Here is a 19317-nt window from a genome sequence, read left to right as displayed (position 1 = left end):
ATCCAAACATGAAAGAAAAGTCCCAGAGGTTGTGATGAAACAAAAGAAATCCAAGGACAGTTGTTGTGTCACCAACCACTACTACAGAGGGCTTACCAGAAAGGCATGACCCCCTGTTAAGAGTGGTCAATCGCACTTTGTTTAAACAATCCAGAAATCTGGACACTCGAATCTTCCTCCAGATCTCCAAAAGAGCGTGTGTGCGTGGCTCCGCCCAATGGCCACACACACACGCTACTGCGCATGCGCGAAAGGGCCATTTTGGAAACTGGAAAATTTGGATTTTTTTGGGCATTCAATGCCTAATGATGTTTGCTTACATGTGAGTGCAACCATACTTTAAACAAATGTTGTGATTATGGTTTTACACTATATGGAGTGCTCTTTCTTTGCATGTTTTCCAAGCCTTATCCTGAGTGGTTTAGCTACCCCAATTAAGGTCCATTGTTTAGAAGATCTTTATCTGCTCTTTTGGAGATCTGAAGGAGGATTCAAGTGTCTGGCTTTCTGGATTGTTTAAACAAAGCACAACTGACCACTCTTAACAGGGGGCATGCCTTTTTGATAAGCCTTCTGTAGTAGTGGTTGGTGACACAACAACTGTCCTTGGATTTCTTTTGTTTCCTCACAGCCTCTGGGACTTTTCTTTCATTTTTGGATGGACTATTTTTTTTATATACTTTTCATTGTCTCTTTATGATTATTTGTCACTTTTTTAAGAGCTGCACTTTTATGCATTTATTGCTGGTTGCCTAGTATCAGGGTTTTTGTGTTCAGCTGCTATATGTTTCACAACTAATTTTTTGATTATTGATTATTTATTGTGGTTTTTATTAGCGCAGGTTTATATATATATTTAATTTCCCATGATGCAAAGGGAAATGCAGGAATTGAGAGGCAGAATGTGCAGTGAACTGGAGGAGGAGCAGAGGACGGAGTTCGCGTTGAGGACTGTATCTGCTATCCATAGTGGGTGCTCATACTAGGAGTCTTAGACTTCTGAGTCTGCCCACTACAGCAGGGCAGAGATGTAATTACATTTCTGCTCGTTGTAAAGAGTTACAGCAAGGCAAGGTGAAAAGAAGGATACACAGCACAATGGTCACCTGTCTTACAAAATGGATGTCAGAGGGATTCAAGCTGTGGTTGGTTCAAATAACACACCCTGGATTTCTCAAAGATTACAGAATGGGGAGAGAAAAAAGCAGCATATTGCACTAAGGTTTGACAGCACCAATACTGCCAGCTGATACATTTTCTGCCTGGAGTTCAGCTCTCATGTATATTTGTTCTTGCTCTGTTGTTGGCTCATGCACTGCCCAGTTATTCCAAACTATGTTTGAATAGGTACAGTGATTGCAAATGCGTGCTGTGCTTTAGGTGACTTTACAATTCATGATGATGATCTTATTTTCAGAAGTTTACGGAGGGATAAGCTAATAAGGTCATTATTCTTACCACAGCACATTCTCTCAGTTATTATATCTGCTAATAGGTTCCTTACGCAGTTATTGTCCATTCCCAAGCCTGGATACTAATAGCTCTATATACTGTGTATTGAGATAAGCATTATGTGCTTGCTCTAAATGTGCCTGTAGAAATCATTTTAAAATATCAATGTGTTTATGATATTTCATCTTTTTATGGTCCATCTTCTCTAAGCTTTGTAGATGAAAAGCAAGATCTTTTGAAACACTGCTGAAATTCAATTTATAAATGTTTTGCTGACAGTTTATTTATGGTTCACTGCATCAGAGCCGTTATGGAGGGACTTCTGCTATAGACCAGGGTTCAGACTTTCCATTGAATTAACACTCGGTGTACTATGCAAGAGAGCAACTCACAACGGTCCTGTCATTTCTTTGTACAGATGAATAATGTGACAACAGAGTACTGCCTTGACATTATACAGAAGTTTGAAGTTTCTGAGGAAAACAAGGAACAAAATGTTTTGGGAATAGAAGGTAAGAGTTTTGTAATATTTGTTAAGAAATAAAATAGGAAATAATTAGGGTGATCTTAGTAAAGTATCCCAAATTTTTTGGCAGATTGTGACAAAAAGCGTGTCATAAAACTCAGTTCATGCATAACCATTCAATTTTGGGTATGTGTCAGGTTGTTGAAGTTAATAAAGGGTGAAACATGAAGCATGATTCTCATTTATAGAGAGCAAGGTTGAAAGGGTACAGTATCTTTTCACCAGACATGAAGCCATATAATAACTCTATCACAGTAAATGTAGTCATGTAGACACATTGGTGCCTATATGGCAACAACATACTGTTCTAACAAAGAATATGCGCAAATGGTCTTGAAGAAAGAAAAAAAACTCCTAGTAGTAGTAGTTCAATTCAAACAGGGACTATTGAATATGGTGTGCTGAATCATTTTGTCAATATCTGAAATAATTTTTTAATACCTATATACTATATGCAGCAACCTAGTTGCATTTTTCCGTAGCTGAGCAACAGAGATCTTGGGGTTTATTTACTAAAACTGGAGAGTGCAAAATCTGGTGCAACCAATCAGATTCCAGGTTGTATTGCCAAAGCTTAATTGAACAAGCTGAAGTTAGAAGATGATTGGCTACCATACACAGTTGCACCAGATTCTGAGTGCACCAGTTTTAGTAAATCTCCCCCTATGCCTCTAAAGGATTACTGTTACACATCACTTTATTAATAAAAGAGCATAGTTACAAAGAAACACACAGGTCAAACTTCATATGGAACCACGCTGTCAGGTAGTGGCCTTTGCAATAATATCACCTCACTTACTTGCACTTGTGTGTGCTTTATGAGTTGTAGTTTGATCCAGAACAGGAAGACTGAGACCACCATTCTCTTAAATGACCTCTAATGGTGGCTATGGCAGTGGCAACACAAGCCTTGATATGTATAAGACTGATTGAAGTGTATGTAAACTCTAACAATAAATTTATATTATTTGCTCCCTTTTGGTCTGTTAATGCATAGCTATGATCAGAATGTAAAAATGTATTTCCACATTGTATTTCAGTTATTTCTAGCTTACTCCTATTGATCTGAGTGATCTTGAAGTATTAAAAGCTTACTTTGTGAAGATCCCCACCCAGTTACCTCCTTGAATTCTGTGACACGTAGTCATGCCCTGTGAGTAAGCACAGCTGTGTCATACATTTCACAGAGCCTGCCTTCATAACTACAGAGGTGCAGAGAGGGGGAGTTTCTGGAGGTAGAGTCAGTACAGGAATCACTGCTTGCAGGCAACAAGGTACCATGGGATATGTAGTCCTTTGAAATTGAGGAGAAGCTACAATGCATGCAGGGAATCTGGAAATTTATGAAGAAGAGAGGGAGGTGTTATGTAGTCCTAACATACTCCCTTTTTTAGGGTGACAACACTGCTCAATATATCACCCTAGGACAGAAAGTTAGGAATGAGTTAATGACAAAAAGCAAAATAAATGTGGAAGAAGACTAATTTGGCCACTGCATCAAAGGACCAGTACGCTGCAATACTATCAACTGCTGTTCTTGGGTTTAGATACGTTTAAAATTAGTTGTTCTGGGTGAAACTGTAGCAGGTCAAAATATAAACCTAGCCACTGGCTATTGCCATTAAACCATGCTACATGTACGCCCCTTGAGGATTAGGAACTGATGTGAATGTACAACATATATGTAAAGTGCTGCGTAAATTGATGGCGCTATATAAGTAGCTGAAATAAATACATGAAATATGTGTATCTTCCTGATGTGGTCCAATGTCCAACTGTTTAATGTTCAGGTTATTTGGCTGGGTCCTCTGGGGTATGGCGTGAAAGTCTTTGCTTTCAGGAACATGGTGTATGGGATCCTTTGATTTGTTATCATGCGTAAAATAAACACACCACACTATTATTGCAGGGAGGCTTGTGCAGATGAAGGTAGCGTGATATTTAAAGCTCATTTCGCTGTTGCTGAGTGTTCTGGAACTTTTTATTAACTAATGAATTGGAAATGATTGTCTTAGTTTCTTTGAATGCTACAGTAGTTGCGGAAGCCCTAAGGTTGTAAAAACAAGGTCACAGATGGTATGTTAATTTTGAAACTAACTTTATTTAACATTCTCTACTGTATCCATCAGTACAAATGTAAAAAATAGGTCAGATAGCACAGGCTCTATTCTGCCATTCTACCGTGTGTCAAATTGTGGTATTTGGTTTGTTCTTCCGTTTGTACTAATTGTGACCAATGCTTTTTTAACATAAACAGTACAGATCTGTGTTTATTGAACTCTCTTATTGTTCTGTAATACTGTAGTTCAATTGCATATATCATATCTTTAATTTTTGTTAAAGGGGTTATAGTGCTTACACAATTTGAATACAGGCAATAGAAGCTAACAATGCAAGCTATGTAAAAACTTTCTTTGTTGATTTAACTAAAACCAAATCACAAGTTCAAATTTAAAGGGTATCTGTAATCACCCAGACTATGAAGATAAAAATCTATTTACATATTTTTAGCAAGTAGTGAAAGAACTTTAAAAAAAAGTCCTCACTGTGTCATCCACTAGCTGCAGCTGCAGGTACTGTGGAGAAAATCAACTTCAAAGATCAGAGCAGAGACTTTTAAAGGGGATCTATGGTCACAGCATACACTTTCATTTTATACCATCAGCATTGTACTGTAATTGCAATACAAGCAATAGTTTTTTGACAATCCCTGAATACTTTTCAGCTTCTTCTCCTGTATTTATTTTCAATTTCTGACGACTAATATTCAATGGTACCTTGCTGCCTGCTCGCTGTGATTCCTGTACTGACTCCTGAAACACCTCCTCTCAGCACCTCTGTGGATCAGAAGGCAGGCTCTGTGAAATGTGTGGCACACTTACAGGGCATAGTAAATACGTGTCACAGAATTCAAGGAAGTAAATGTGTGGGGATTGTCACAAAATAAGTTAACAAACTTCAAGATCATTTAGAGTAATAGCAGTAGGCTAGAAATCATTGAAATACAATGTGGAATGGAATATATGATTTTACATTTTGACCATAGATATGCTTTAGGACAGTTGATTTCTGGACAAAAAAAAGAGAAAAGCAGGGAAGCACATACCTTGCACAGTTGAATCTTTGATGATATATTTCATATAGTAAAAGCTGCTTAATCACTTGCTGACCACGCACTGTAGTTTTACAGCGCGGGTCAGCTGTGCAGAACATTTATATATACTTGATTCTGCTCTTCTGGGTAGGGGCAAGTGCGCATGTGTCCCCCCACCCAGCTGCGCTGTCACTGGCTCCCTTACTAACCGATCACTGAGTCCCGGCCAATGATTCATGGCCAGGACCCGGTGATTGGCGGAGTGAGTGACAAGAGTGAAATTTATGAAGCAATTTTATTTTTTAATTTTTTTATGTGATATGTTTTATAGCAAAAAGTTAAAAATATAGTTTTCTTTCTCAAAATGTGGGGTCTTTTTTCATTTATAGTGCAAAAAAAACCCAGAGGTGATCAAATACCACCAAAAGAAAGCTCTATTTGTGCTATGCAGAGCAATATAAAGCAGCCTGTTCATGCTGACAGAGGAGAGAACTGTGTTGTTTACATACAGACCTCTCCCCTGTCAGCTGTGCCGATGATCACCGAGTGCCAGCCGAGAATCAGCGGCCGGGACCCGGTGATTGACATGCCGAGGAGCCAATAGCGGCATGGGTAGGGAGTGCACTCGCCCCCTACCTGGAAATGCAAAATCATGTATACATACGTGATTTTGCGCATCACTGCTGCCCTGTAGCAGTACTTGTGCTATAGGGTGGGCGGGAAGCGGTTAAACAGTAAGACTATGGGATACAGTCTTCTTCTATGACCTAAAATATCATCATGGCTGACATTCTTAGTGTTGTGTGACATACACATATAACATAGCAATCATTTTTTATGACATTTGTTGCTTTATTGGACAGTTCTACTAAAACACTTTGGACAAACCTGTCCAAACCTGTTTCTGAACAGCAGTGGGTCTAACCTTGGTATAGGATTTTTCTTAGTTTCCTCAGGTTGTGACTATTAGTGGAGGTAGCTGTGGGAAATCAGTAGCTAAAAGAGATTTCGACCTGGAGTTTGCTTGTTCTCCCTGTGCCTGTGTGGGTTTCCTCCAAGTACTCCAGTTTCCTCCCACACTCCCAAGACATGCTGGTAGGCTTATTGGCTTCTGTCTAAACTGACCCTAGAATGTGTATGTATAAATCTGAATTAGAAAGTTAGATTGTAAGCTCCTTGAGGGCAGGGAGTGATGTGAATGTATATGCAAAGCTCTATGTAAATTGTTGGTGCTAAATAAATAACTGTAATACATAAATAATAAGAGCTCAGTATAGGACTTGGGGCCAGTGGAAAGGTAAATGATAGTTACATATATGTATATTAATTACATTACTTTCCACTGACTGGTGGCTTAATTTGGTTGAGTAATCCTTTTGTTTTACAACAATGGGGTTCATTTACTAAAGCTGGAGAGTGCAAAGTCAGGCTCATGTCTGCATAGAAACCAATCAGCTTCCAGGTTTTATTGCCAAAGCTTAATTGAACAAACTGAGGTTAGAAGATGATTGGTTTCTATGTAGAAGTGAGCCTGATTTTGCATTCTCCAGCTTTAGTAAATAATACCCCCCCCCCCCGTATTTACATTGTTTAGTATAAATAAAAGAGGAACAATAAGAACTCTTTACTATCCCACAGGTTTTACCAGCTATATGAGAAGTCCTGCAGGTGATATATTTAACCCAGTGCATGGTGAAATTTACCAGGACATGGAGCAGCCACTGTGCCACTACTACATATCCTCATCCCATAATACATACTTGACAGGGGATCAACTGCTGTCTCAGTCTAAGGTAGACATGTATGCTTGGGTATTACAAGATGGATGTCGATGCATAGAAGGTATGTTGAAGAAATTTTAAATAATAATCAATCGAGGGGATAGTAACGATATACATTTTTTTTAATTACAAACATGTCTATACTTTCCTACTGTGTACAGTGGTTTTGCACAGAGCAACCTAGATCCTCCTGTTCTCAGGTCCCCCGTAGACTCTCCTAGCTCCTCCTATCTGTCAGGTGCCCCCACAGCAAGCAGTTTGCTATGAGGGCACCTTCTGCTCCGTGTTCACACATGGAGCTGCAGCTTGGCCACACCCCATCTCTCTCCTCATTGGCTGACTGGCTGTGATTGAAAGCAGCGGGAGCCAATGGCTCCCACTTGCTGTCTCAGCCAATGAGGAGGCCGACCGGGCACAGCCAAAGCTGTCATTCACATCGCTGGATCGCGATGAGGCTCAGGTAAGTATTGAGGGGGCTGGGGGCACTGCTGCACACAGAAGGTTTTTTTATCTTCATGCATAGAATGCATGAAGGTGAAAAACCTTCAGCCTTTACAATCACTTTAAGGTCTGCTCTTTTGTCTTGTTGCCATAATGTAGTAAGTCTTTTAGATAAGAGAATTAATCTCTTTGCTTTTAAACAGAACAATTAGCAGCTATTAGGACACTGTAGTGATAAGGCTGAGTAAACTAAACACAATTAACTCTAACAATCCTCTTCACAGCAGTCAGTGAGGGCAATCAATAATGGCGGTGATGATCAAGTATCATATATGTCATTATGAATAATAATAATAATATTAATCCATAATAGCCTGAGCTTTCTGTCTTTTAAGTTGTGTAACATTATTCTGAATATACAGTATTGCAGTGAGCCTATATTGAGCTGCTCCTTTGCTTTAGAACATGAATCTAGTATGCAGAGTACATACAGGAGTTCACTTTGTAAAGGAATTTTTGCTTTACAAGGGTATTTTCCATTAGCTTAGTGAATGAAGTAAAACTCTGTTGACACCCATCATCCAAACAATTACTTGCAAACAAAAATACTGTTTTTTTTTTCATTTTCATTGCACGTGATTGGGTATTCTTTGCAAAGTTAATTTCCTCAACATTCACAAAGTTAAGGAAAAATTCCCTAGTAAAGAGAACAGTCTATTTGCCCTACTTGTAAATCAACCCCACCATCTTATTATGCAATGTTAATTGTAAAACTATTTAGCCTATGCCCATATCTTTCATCAGTGTTTTATTGTTGTGTCTTCTTAGCTCGGATCACACAGATGATCAATACTCTGCTTGTACAGATGAAAAAAAAACATCTGATGTTCTTTTAGCACTTGTACAGATGGAGAAAAACCCTCTGATGTTCTTTTAGTGAATCCTATCCAGCTGTCTGTCTCTTCTGCACATTAGTGCGCATGTTATACATTTTTGTGCAATAAACATAAGCAAAGTACAGCAACTAATCAGATTTCCGTTTACTGAAATGAAAGATGAATTTTGACTAGTTTCAATAAATTGTTCCTCTAGTAGAACTTAAGACAAACATGCATTATAACCTGAGTGACTTATTTACAAAAGTGTAGACCAAACTTGCTATACTGCTAAAAATATTTAGATTTCCATATTGTAGCCTGATTAATTACCTGTGTTGTTTATTCAACAGTTGACTGTTGGGATGGACCAGATGGAGAGCCAGTAGTGCACCATGGGTATACACTCACCTCAAAAATTCCCTTTAAAGATGTCGTTGAGACAATCAACAAATATGCCTTTGTTAAAAATGAGTAAGTTGACCCTTAATGTTTTGTGCATAAATGAAACCTGTTTTAATTCCAAGTTCCCTTGGACGTTTGACAGTTCTATACTCCTAGCATCATATTTCATATCTTATTACATTAGGGTATACAGTAAACATACAACACGATCAATGCAATGAAAGTAACAGGAAAGGGAATGTTTGGGTGTCCTGCTCATTTCCAGCTTCCGGTTTCATAGGGAGCATGCACTTGAAAGACAGATGTGTATCAATAGGGTAGATGACAAACTGTGCAACACATGATTAAGAAGGTGGGATCAAGATGAAATAGTTAGTATTCCCATAGATATTAGGCACCATTTTGTCTGAGATTTGCAGTGTAAGCAGGGCAACAGTTAAGGTCTATTTGTGAAGCATTTGGTATGACATAACTGCAGCCATAACAATTGTTCTCTGAAGGATTATGCAGAGAAGACGTTTAAGGACACTGCTGGCTCTTCATTGTTTTCCAAATTTTATGAATGAAATGTAAAATGCAGACACAATGTGGAGTAATGTACTGTCCGAGAGACAGCAGTATCTGCTCATAGGAAGACGTGGACACACTAGTGGATTTTCACACTAGTGCAGGGGTGGCCAACCTGCGGCTCTCCAGCTACTGCAGGACTACAAGTTCCATCATGCCTCTGCAAGTCAGTAACTTCCCATCTTTCTTCCCATCTTTGCAATGCCTCATGGGAAATGTAGTTCCACAACAGCTGGAGAGCCACAGGTTAGCCACCCCTGCACTAGTGGATTTTCAAATGAACATTTATATGTACATTTGTAGGCAAATTCTAAGTGCATTGGGTGATTTGGGTGATGAGTGTCTTTCAAAGTACTTAAATGTTCTTTTCCTTTAACATCCTATTTTGGAATGAATGTAATTTCCCTAACAAAAAAAAAGCGCATACACTCCATTCAATAAAAATAAAAAATAAAAAAAATGTATCCAGGTCAAATTTTGTCATCAAAAACGGATGTCGAATAGGCACTACTAATGTCTAGAAAATCCAATTAACTTTCTTAAAATGAAAAATTAAAAGAAAAAAAAAGCATTCTACTAGTATATGGCCACTTACGTCTTTCTATTGGACCAGTGCAGACCTCAGTTGATCTTATAACTCATTTACAAAAAGATAGAGACATTCTTAACATGCGACAAGGTGAACTCAATCTGAAGGGATCAGTTGTTGAGAGTGTTTGCTTACTTCAAATTCAGAAAGCCAACTAGTGCTATTGGACAAGAGTGGGCATTATTTTTTGTGCTGTTTGGCACTATGCAGCTGCATATTCTGGGCCCCCATATATTCAAAATGTTAAATGGTTGCTAACTTATTTTCTTTATTGCAGGTACCCTGTAACTTTGTCCATTGAAAATCACTGTAATATTCAGCAACAAAGAAAAATTGCTCAATACCTCAAAGAAATATTTGCAGATAAACTTGACTTATCGTCAGTACCAGTTGGAGAAAACAAGCAGCTTCCAAGCCCCCAGAGCCTTAAGGGCAAGATACTTGTGAAGGTAAACAATAATGTGGATTGCCGCTCTTTATGAAAACTTGCTGCATACTTGCCTATGAATAGATTAATTTATTAACAACATATACTGAAAAAATAAGAATGGCATCTCTGTAATTTTCAAATTATACTGTAGAGTAGGTGTTACTTTGAAGACAATAGATATTGTTCCTGGAGAGATACAACAGCATGAACAGAAAGTAGAAGAAACAGATGTTTCCCCAGTAGCGATAAATCCATAAACAGTTCGAATGAAAAAGTATTCTCAAGAAAAGAATGAAACCAAATATTTTTTTAGCCTGTTTGATGTTTACCCTGCGGGCAAAGTATAGATCATAGCCCAACTATTTCTAAACATAATTGTATAGCGGTGGCCTAATGTTTTTTTTTTTAATAGTTTCCTTTACAGAATGCGTATGGATTGATAATTTTGCTGTTAATTAATAATCAAAAGGGTAAACCAATAATTCAATAAAAAAAGAAATAGAATTTGTAAATATCAAAATTGACCAGTTCAGGGAGTGTTGCATGGATGTATTACATTCATACCAATCCAAAGAAGACCAGCGCTTTGCTCTGTAAATGCAAAATACCCATACATTTCCAGTTTGTGGGTTAAATCAGCATGCCCTTTTACTAGAGTCAGCTGTTCTCTCATTAGGTAGATAGACTCCTAAATCCCGAGCCTTACTGTGTACCACCCACTGTGGTACTAGATGCAGACTCTGAAAAACATTACTTTAATAAATTAGTAAACGATTTTAAGAGAAATATCTGTGCTAGTGCTGCCACAGTATAGAAACTATAAATCTTTACTCAGTGTTGTACTGTAACCATCATTAAATGTCTCTTAAAACACTACATTCCTCAATAAATAATTTCAAGTAACCATTTGCAGGCCTATGATTTGAACACATCACAATAGTACATTGTACTCTTTTTCCAGGGGAAAAAATTGCCATATGACCTGGCAGAGGATGTGGAGGAAGGGGAAGTCTCTGATGAAGACAGTGCAGATGAAATTGAAGATGAATGCAAACTAAGTAATTGTTTTGTAAGTAGAACTTTTGTTGTACAGAAGACAATGGCAGGTGATAATCAGACACATATTATTCCTGCCCATGCATATTGTGACATATATAACTGATCTGTTAAGGTTTTGGTTGGTGCAGATCAGGTAAAAGAAATGAAACAGGCCAAAGGCATTTGATAGATGTTTGAAATGGGTGCATATTTGACATCAAATATCCAACCTTCAAATAAACGCACCTTGAAGTTTCTGCTGAAGTCAGAGGCAAATCAAAGGTATTACAGTGTTTGCCAAACCCCATTGAAATGGTAAGAATCAGGTAATGATTGACCAGTGCAGAGTTTCCCTGGAGTATATACCCTGAGGAAACTATAGACAGATTAAATGGGCAATTCTTTATTTTAAGTTCATAAAAATAGTTTAAAAAATATTGTAAATATTAAGTATTAGTAAATAATGTTAAAGTCATTGTGTCACAACCCTGGACATTCATGATGCATGTTCACACAAACCTGTACATTAAGGAGACAAAACAACCTCTCAACAAAAGTCGTCCAACAGAAGAAGGCAAATTCTAGATCAAGACTTACAGCAGTAGTCTTCCTGCATCCTAAGGAAAAGTGACATTCTTTCAAGCACTGTTAGGTGCATATTTTAGATAGAGAACACAACTAGTTCACAATAGATGTGAAAGAGGCCATCTACATCAAACTGTGACAACCATTTTTCAAGAGGTGGGGATGTTCAACATTATGTCTTCCACATATAATGCTGTTTTAACAGACCTACCCTGGTAGTTGACAACAATTTCCACCATTAGCTATGTAAATTGAGTAATTGTTACTTATGCAAACTTCCTGACACTAAATTTTGGATTATGTAACTTAAATAAGGTTCTTCCAGAACTTCTACATGTCCCATACTGCTCTTGGAAATCAACATCTACACATTCAGTGGTGATTGGATTATGGTGTCAATGCTGCCTTTGTGGATATAAATACTGGAGTATCTTCCAAACATTCATTGGAACTGAAGAAGTTGGTTGGAGATGCTACAAAATATCTTCAACATTAAAGACTAAGTCCTGTTGAATGTGACTACTACTAGCTATGTTCATAAATTGTTACTCTATGGATCACATGGTGTACACAATGTAATATAATTAAAAATAAAAAGGTTATACTTAAATCTTTAGCTGTGATTAGTCCTCGAACATGTGAAAATCCACTCCTAGTCCTCCCACATTCATACACTTATGCAACTGTTGAACACAATCCAAAAATCAAATAACAGTGCAATTGGAGAAGTCACACATGGTTTATACCAGCTGCATGTTTAGCCTACATGGCTTCTCAGGTACAACACCCTGGTGTATTTATTAAGAAAAATGTCTCAATTCACACGAGCACTTGAGCAGTTGTTCACAACTTGGCTTACATTACTTTCCATTATTTGATGCAAGGATGTATTCATATTCTGATGAAAAAGTTAAACGTAATTTTACCAAATCATATAGCTGCTGCTTCTAATATTACAGGATAAATTAAAATGAGAAAATAATACAATGGAAATTTGAACACTTTTCAAAATACAGTATGTAATTACTGCAAATCAAACATAATTTAGAAATGAACTCTTATTAATTACCTCATTGTGATCTCTACAAGTAATATATCAGATCCTGGCAAGCAGATTTGAAAATATTAGAAGAGTAGGTAGGTATCGTTATCAGACAGTGATTAGGAAGAAATATATTTTTGACTGCTTCTTAATACCTAAATAAAACTTGAATATTTATTTTTATTGAATATTAGACTCATTTACATAGAACAAAAAAAATAGAAAAAAAATTAGGTAAGATGATGCTTGTTCCACATGTCAGGTGATAAATCTGTTATTTCTAATACTAGATACATTTTGGGTATTAAGCCTTTCAAACTGAAAGATTGTCCTAACTGATACAATCTGTGACCAGTTGTTTACTTTGATGTACGTACATAGAAAACATTATGCTGTCCTTTTATTCTTTACCCTTTCTGGGTTTGAGCATGATTGCAAATTGAGTCATAAGAGAAGATTCAGTGTTCGGTAAGTCCTATATTTAGGAACTGATGAACATAACAGGCTTCAATAAAATATGGTGAGTAGAAAAGATAGAAAAGCATGAAAAGCATGCTCTCCTTTCCTAATATTTTGCATTATTATTATTATACAGTATTTATATAGCGCCAACAGTTTGCTCAGCGCTGTACATTACAATGGGGGACAATACATGAGACAGTACAATAACAATACAGTGCAAAACACGAAGGATTCGAGGGCCCTGCTCCTTGGAGCTTACAATCTAGGAGGGAGGGGATAGTGGTACGGGAGAAAAAGCTGTGGGGGATGTAGTGGTAGGAAGAGTGGAGGAGATCGGCAGTTAGCAGAGGGTGGGGTAGGCTTCCCTGAAGAGGTGGGTTTTTAGGGTGTGCCTAAAGGAGAGGAGAGGAGAGTGGGTGATAGTCTGATGGATTGGGGCAGGGAGTTCCAGAGGATGGTTGATGCCCTTGAGAAGTCCTGGAGGTGGGCATGGGAGGAGGAGATCAGGGAACTAGAGAAAAGGAGGTCTTGTGATGAGCGGATAGTGCGTTTTGGGTGGTATTTGGATATTAGGTCGGTGATGTAGTTTGGGGCAGAATTATGGACAGCTTTGTACATCAGTGTTAGCAGTTTGAATATGATCTGTTGGGCAATCGGAAGCCAGTGGAGGGATTGGCAGAGGGGGGTGGCGGAAATGGAGCGGTTGGTAAGGTGGATGAGTCTGGCCGCAGTATTCAGGATCGACTGTAGTGGGGATAGCCTGTGTGAGGCAGGCCAGTGAGGAGGGAGTTACAGTAGTCAAGTCATGATATGATGAGGGAGTGGATGAGCTGCTTAGTAGTTTCTGGGGTTAGGAATGGGCGTATTTTGGCGATGTTACGGAGGTGGAGTCTGCATGAGTTTGTTAGCGATTGGACTTGGGGCTGGAAGGATAGATTGGAGTCTAGTATGACACCAAGTACTCTGGCTTGCGAGGTGGGCTTGATGGTGGCATGGTTGGACGTGATGGAGAAGTCAGTGGGGGGTGGTGTGCGGGCTGGGGGAAGACTAGGAGCTCGGTTTTGGAGAGGTTCAGTTTAAGGAAGTGGAGAGACATCCAATCTGATATAATTACAAAAAACCTCCTGCGCTCACAAGGACTCCTACCCTATAACCATAAGCTGCTGACACTAAGCTTATACCCAAAATAAGTGAATAAACAGTGCAAAAATTATGAGTGCAGTGCTAATTAGTATCTAATAGAACCGTAATACAATATATACTCAATCCCCAAAATAAATCCAAGATACTCAATACATATACAGTGTCATGCATGTATTCCCTCATGGGGAATATCTCGTGCAAAAACGTGAAAATAAAGTAATATATACTATAATAACATATATACTAATAATAAACAGTGCCACACAAAAAGTGCACAAAGGAATGAACGATAGTTCAAATACGAGAAAAGTCCAAAGTTAATAATAATAATACTGATGATGCTGTGCTTAATGATGAACTTCACACTCCACTCTTCATGCAAAATTATATGCAGTGTACGTGATTCACACGTGACAATCCTTAACAGCCAAAATGCCCCCTCACCTCCTTCCTTAGACCCCAAGGGGCCAGCACATTTTCAGGATCACACGATCCTATCAGTATGGATCACTCTCTAGAAAATATCTTCCTCCTCCAGCATCCACCAGTTTAGCAGCCAGCTCCTCCCAGGGTCATAGTAAGACACAAGCAGAGACCCTCCATAGTGCAACCAGTAATTTTATTGGTAATAGGTATAAAAAGTAGATTTCCACTCACAAAACGATGAATCTTCCAGCCTCCTACCACATGCTATGGGTGTACTGCATGGGTAATACACAGGGTGTTCCAATATGGCCCCCACGCCGGAAATGACGTCACCATGATTACCGGAAGCTCCTCCCCACGTACCGACTAGTTGCGTCACTCCCCACGTACCGACTAGTTGCGTCACGCCCACGTCACGCCTGATGAAGTCACGAAGTGGGCGTGATGCAACTAGTCGGTACGTGGGGAGGAGCTTCCGGTAATCGCGGTGACGTCATTTCCGGCGTGGGGGCCATATTGGAACACATGCATGACACTGTATATGTATTGAGTATCTTGGATTTATTTTGGGGATTGAGTATATATTGTATTACGGTTCTATTAGATACTAATTAGCGCTGCACTCATAATTTTTGCATCCAATCTGATATGTCGTTCAGTAGGCTGGTGATTCGGGCAGAGACTGAAGGGGTGAGGTGAGGGGTCGAAAGATAATTTGCGGCATAGAGGTGGTAGTTGAATCCGTGAGAATGTTGGCCAAGGGAGGAGGTGTAGATGGGGAAGAGAAGGGGCCCGAGGACAGAGCCTTGAGGGACCCCAACAGAGAGGGGGAGTGGGGGGGAGGTGGTAGTGTTATAGGTAACGCTGATTATGTTGGTTCTCTTTTTGGTTTTCTAACACTGTAGAGGAGATGTACTAAAACTGGTGAACCTAGAATCTGGTGCAGCTGTGCATGGTAGCCAATCAGTGTCTAACTTCACCTTGTTCAATTAAGCTTTGGCAATAAAACATGGAAGCTGATTATTATTATTATTATACAGGATTTATATAGTGCCAACAGTTTGCTCAGCACTTTATAATATAACGGGAGACAAAACAGCAACAATACAGTTCAATACAAGAGGGATAGGAGGGCCCTGCTCCTTGGAGCTTACAATCTAGGAATCCAGTGCTGCAGCAGATTTTGCTTCATGCAGTTGTAGTAAATAACCCTGTGTATTCTCAGTTTTCTCGATTGATACCCTGACTTTAACCTCTGCGATGAACAATACCCATTATGACTATTGCTCGCCAGCTATTTTATATGTCTCCGGATCTCCTCTAATGATTCTGCCAGATGTTTTTTTTTTCCCAGCCATGGGAGTCTCTAACAATACTGCTTTTAACCCATATCCCCTTGCTGTTCATTACACTAATTAGCCGTACATTATAATTTGGAGAGTCTTACATAAAAGGTTATTATCATCCTTTTAAGCAATTTAAAACTATCTGATTAGTTTAGGTCTGCCCTCTCAGGAACCATCCCTAAGAGAAACATGGATGCTGAATGTTCTGAAAATGCTACAGGCCTAGTTATTGTGCTAACCCAGTGGCTGCAGTACTTCCTGAGTTTATGATCTGGAACTCCATATCTGAATATTTGTTCCAGATTAGTTGCTAAAATTACTAAGGCCAAAGGCTCAGCATGACACACAGACAACTTTTTTTTCTGAGCAGTGATTTCCTTTAAGGCCTGATTTGTTAAAAATGGAAAATCATAATAGCAATACTAACATGACAAGAATGTTTTATGTTTTAACAGGTAAATATGTTTTCACAATATTTGTGTTGTAAGGTATGTTTTTAAAGCAGTGTTAAGAACTAGCAATTGTTGTCCTCTTTTGAGGGTTTTTAAGAGAATAACACACCAGGCAAACTTAAATTTGCATATTCATTTTGTATGAAAATTACATTTATTTATAGTGTACAAAGACAATGCTTGTTGGGCTGCACTCTGTCTTCTTACATTGAATATCACCCCACCATGCCAAATGCCACTGATGTGTGCAAGGACAGTTGTTATTTTGTGACATAGATTATAGTGGTTTGTTTTTTGCTTCAGCTCAATCAAATACCCGTTCTGCTTTAACAGAAAGGCACACATTCAGTAAATGCTCTTGGCATAGCTAAATACATTTTTATGAATCAGCATTGGAGCACTGAATGGAGCAAATGTTAATGGGTTTTGTGTTAATCCTTTGCAGAGCAATGGAACAACAGAGCACCAAGTGGAATCGTTTATACGGAAAAAACTGGAGTCCTTACTGAGGGAATCGCAGATCAGGGACAAAGAGGATCCTGACAGCTTCACTGTGAGGGCACTGCTGAAAGCAACACACGAAGGTCTGAATGTCAATTTAAAACAGGTAGGAACTTTGCTGTCCCCCGTGGGTAACACTGCAGTTGACAGCTTCAGCCATTGTCCAACACTTTGCACTACGGCCTTGTGTCTCTCAGATGACACATAGCTTTCACCTATTTTATATGTTAGTGAAAGCTACATATAATGTATGAAATTGCTTAAAATATACACATTTAGTTTGCTTTTCTTGTAAAAAGAAAAATGAAGCTGTTGCAATGAGACAAAATGGATTAAACTATAGTGAAATGTTGGCATAAACAGCTTCTCATGCTTCAGATTGGATGAAACCACTGATCTTCCCTAATTATTCCAAATGAGCAAACCCAGTTTTTCTCTAATAGATCACTTGTATCAGTTGGATGTCACTTTGAGTACAAAGTGCAGATAATAAGTCAGAGTATTAAATAAGCCTTGTGATAGGATAGTTCTGGTGACCAGGGGGTCCCCTAAGGATTCCCTTAATTTTGCAGGGATTTCCTCTCACTTCCTGTTTTGGCTATGGGACAGGAAGTGAAGGGAATTCTTCCCAATGGGACACAGATAAACTGATGGGGGAAGCAGATGGCATTGATTGTTGTTTCTATGCAGTATTTGTCATGGGAAATGCTGCTACCTATGTACATTAAATCTGCCCAAACACTAGTAGAATTCCATTCAAAATTTATGTTTTCAGAATGTTGGTTGAATCCCCTAATGGTTTGCTTTCGACCAAAGTAATGAGAAAATTTGAATGAATATGTTTCTAACATTGCATGTCATTTTTGCTTGGAAAATTTATTTCATACCAAAAGGAAATGTTAAAAGCACAGAATTTTGGAGTACTTTTGAACAACATTCATTGAGTTTCTGTTAACATTATCAAATGTGCTGAAAAGTTTGTTTTAAAGTCCACCAGTGTATGGCCAGCTTAAATTCCCTGGCGGTATTCCCGAGTGTAGCGCGGAGTTAAATTTCAGTACCAGAAGCAGTAACCCCAAGCTACACATGGGATTGCCCTTCAGCGCTGCTCAGGGATCCCTCCAGCACTTACCTTGTCCTGCGCTCCCGCGATGTCCCCCCTGCAGCGTAGGCCATGTCCTCCAGCCGATGCCGGCATTCATTTTCCGGGTTCCGTTCCCTGAGAGCATCGGGACGTACGGGGGGACGGAACCGGCGGAAAATTAAAAATGTGACAATTACTCGATACACTAAAATCACATAGTATAACTAGAGATGAGCGAATTATTCAAAAATTCGATTCGGCTGATTCGCCGAATTTCAGGAAGAAATTCGATTCGATGCGAATTAATTCGCTACGAAGTTAACTTATAAAAAGGGTTTCTAGGCTTCAGAGAGCCTTTAAATTAGTGCAGAACACTGTACCTTTAATTTAAATGCCCTTGGAGATGAGGAAGGAGAAGGAGAAGGCGAAGGATGAGAAGAAGGAGAAGGATGAGAAGAAGGAGAAGGAGAAGGATGAGAAGAAGGAGAAGGATGAGAAGAAGGAGAAGGATGAGAAGAAGGAGAAGGAGAAGGATGAGAAGAAGGAGAAGGAGAAGGATGAGAACATGGAGAAGGAGAAGGATGAGAAGAAGGAGAAGGAGAAGGATGAGAAGAAGGAGAAGGAGAAGGATGAGAAGAAGGAGAAGGATGAGAAGAAGGAGAAGGATGAGAAGAAGGAGAAGGATGAGAAGAAGGAGAAGGATGAGAAGAAGAAGGATGAGAAGAAGGAGAAGGATGAGAAGAAGGAGAAGGATGAGAAGAAGGAGAAGGATGAGAAGAAGGAGAAGGAGAAGGATGAGAAGAAGGAGAAGGATGAGAAGAAGGAGAAGGATGAGAAGAAGGAGAAGGAGAAGGATGAGAAGAAGGAGAAGGATGAGAAGAAGGAGAAGGATGAGAAGAAGGAGAAGGAGAAGGATGAGAAGAAGGATGAGAAGAAGGAGAAGATGAAAAGAAGGAGAAGGATGAGAAGAAGGAGAAGGATGAGAAGAAGGAGAAGGAGAAGGATGAGAAGAAGGAGAAGGATGAGAAGAAGGAGAAGGATGAGAAGAAGGATGAGAAGAAGGAGAAGGATGAGAAGA

General features: G+C 39.0%; 1 protein-coding gene across 1 annotated transcript in view; it reads left to right on the top strand.

Moving 5' to 3' along the window:
• LOC149434185 (1-phosphatidylinositol 4,5-bisphosphate phosphodiesterase eta-1-like) overlaps nucleotides 1–17261 on the top strand; it is a gene marked incomplete at its 3' end in the record, with an annotated part of 101720 nt that extends 84459 nt beyond the window's left edge. Inside the window, exons 6-11 of the mRNA XM_089663990.1 lie at nucleotides 1871–1964; nucleotides 6711–6914; nucleotides 8523–8643; nucleotides 10008–10179; nucleotides 11122–11229; nucleotides 17100–17261. Of these exons, the coding sequence (XP_089520116.1) occupies nucleotides 1871–1964; nucleotides 6711–6914; nucleotides 8523–8643; nucleotides 10008–10179; nucleotides 11122–11229; nucleotides 17100–17261 (861 nt within the window). The remainder of the gene's footprint in view (nucleotides 1–1870; nucleotides 1965–6710; nucleotides 6915–8522; nucleotides 8644–10007; nucleotides 10180–11121; nucleotides 11230–17099) is intronic.
• Nucleotides 17262–19317: the final 2056 nt, after the last annotated feature.

This window comes from Staurois parvus, unplaced genomic scaffold (genome assembly GCF_062004578.1).
Source record: "Staurois parvus isolate SC_StPar_1 unplaced genomic scaffold, SC_StPar_1.0 ptg001806l, whole genome shotgun sequence".
NCBI classification, from domain to species: Eukaryota; Metazoa; Chordata; class Amphibia; order Anura; family Ranidae; genus Staurois; species Staurois parvus.
This window is presented reverse-complemented; position numbering and strand designations above follow the sequence as displayed.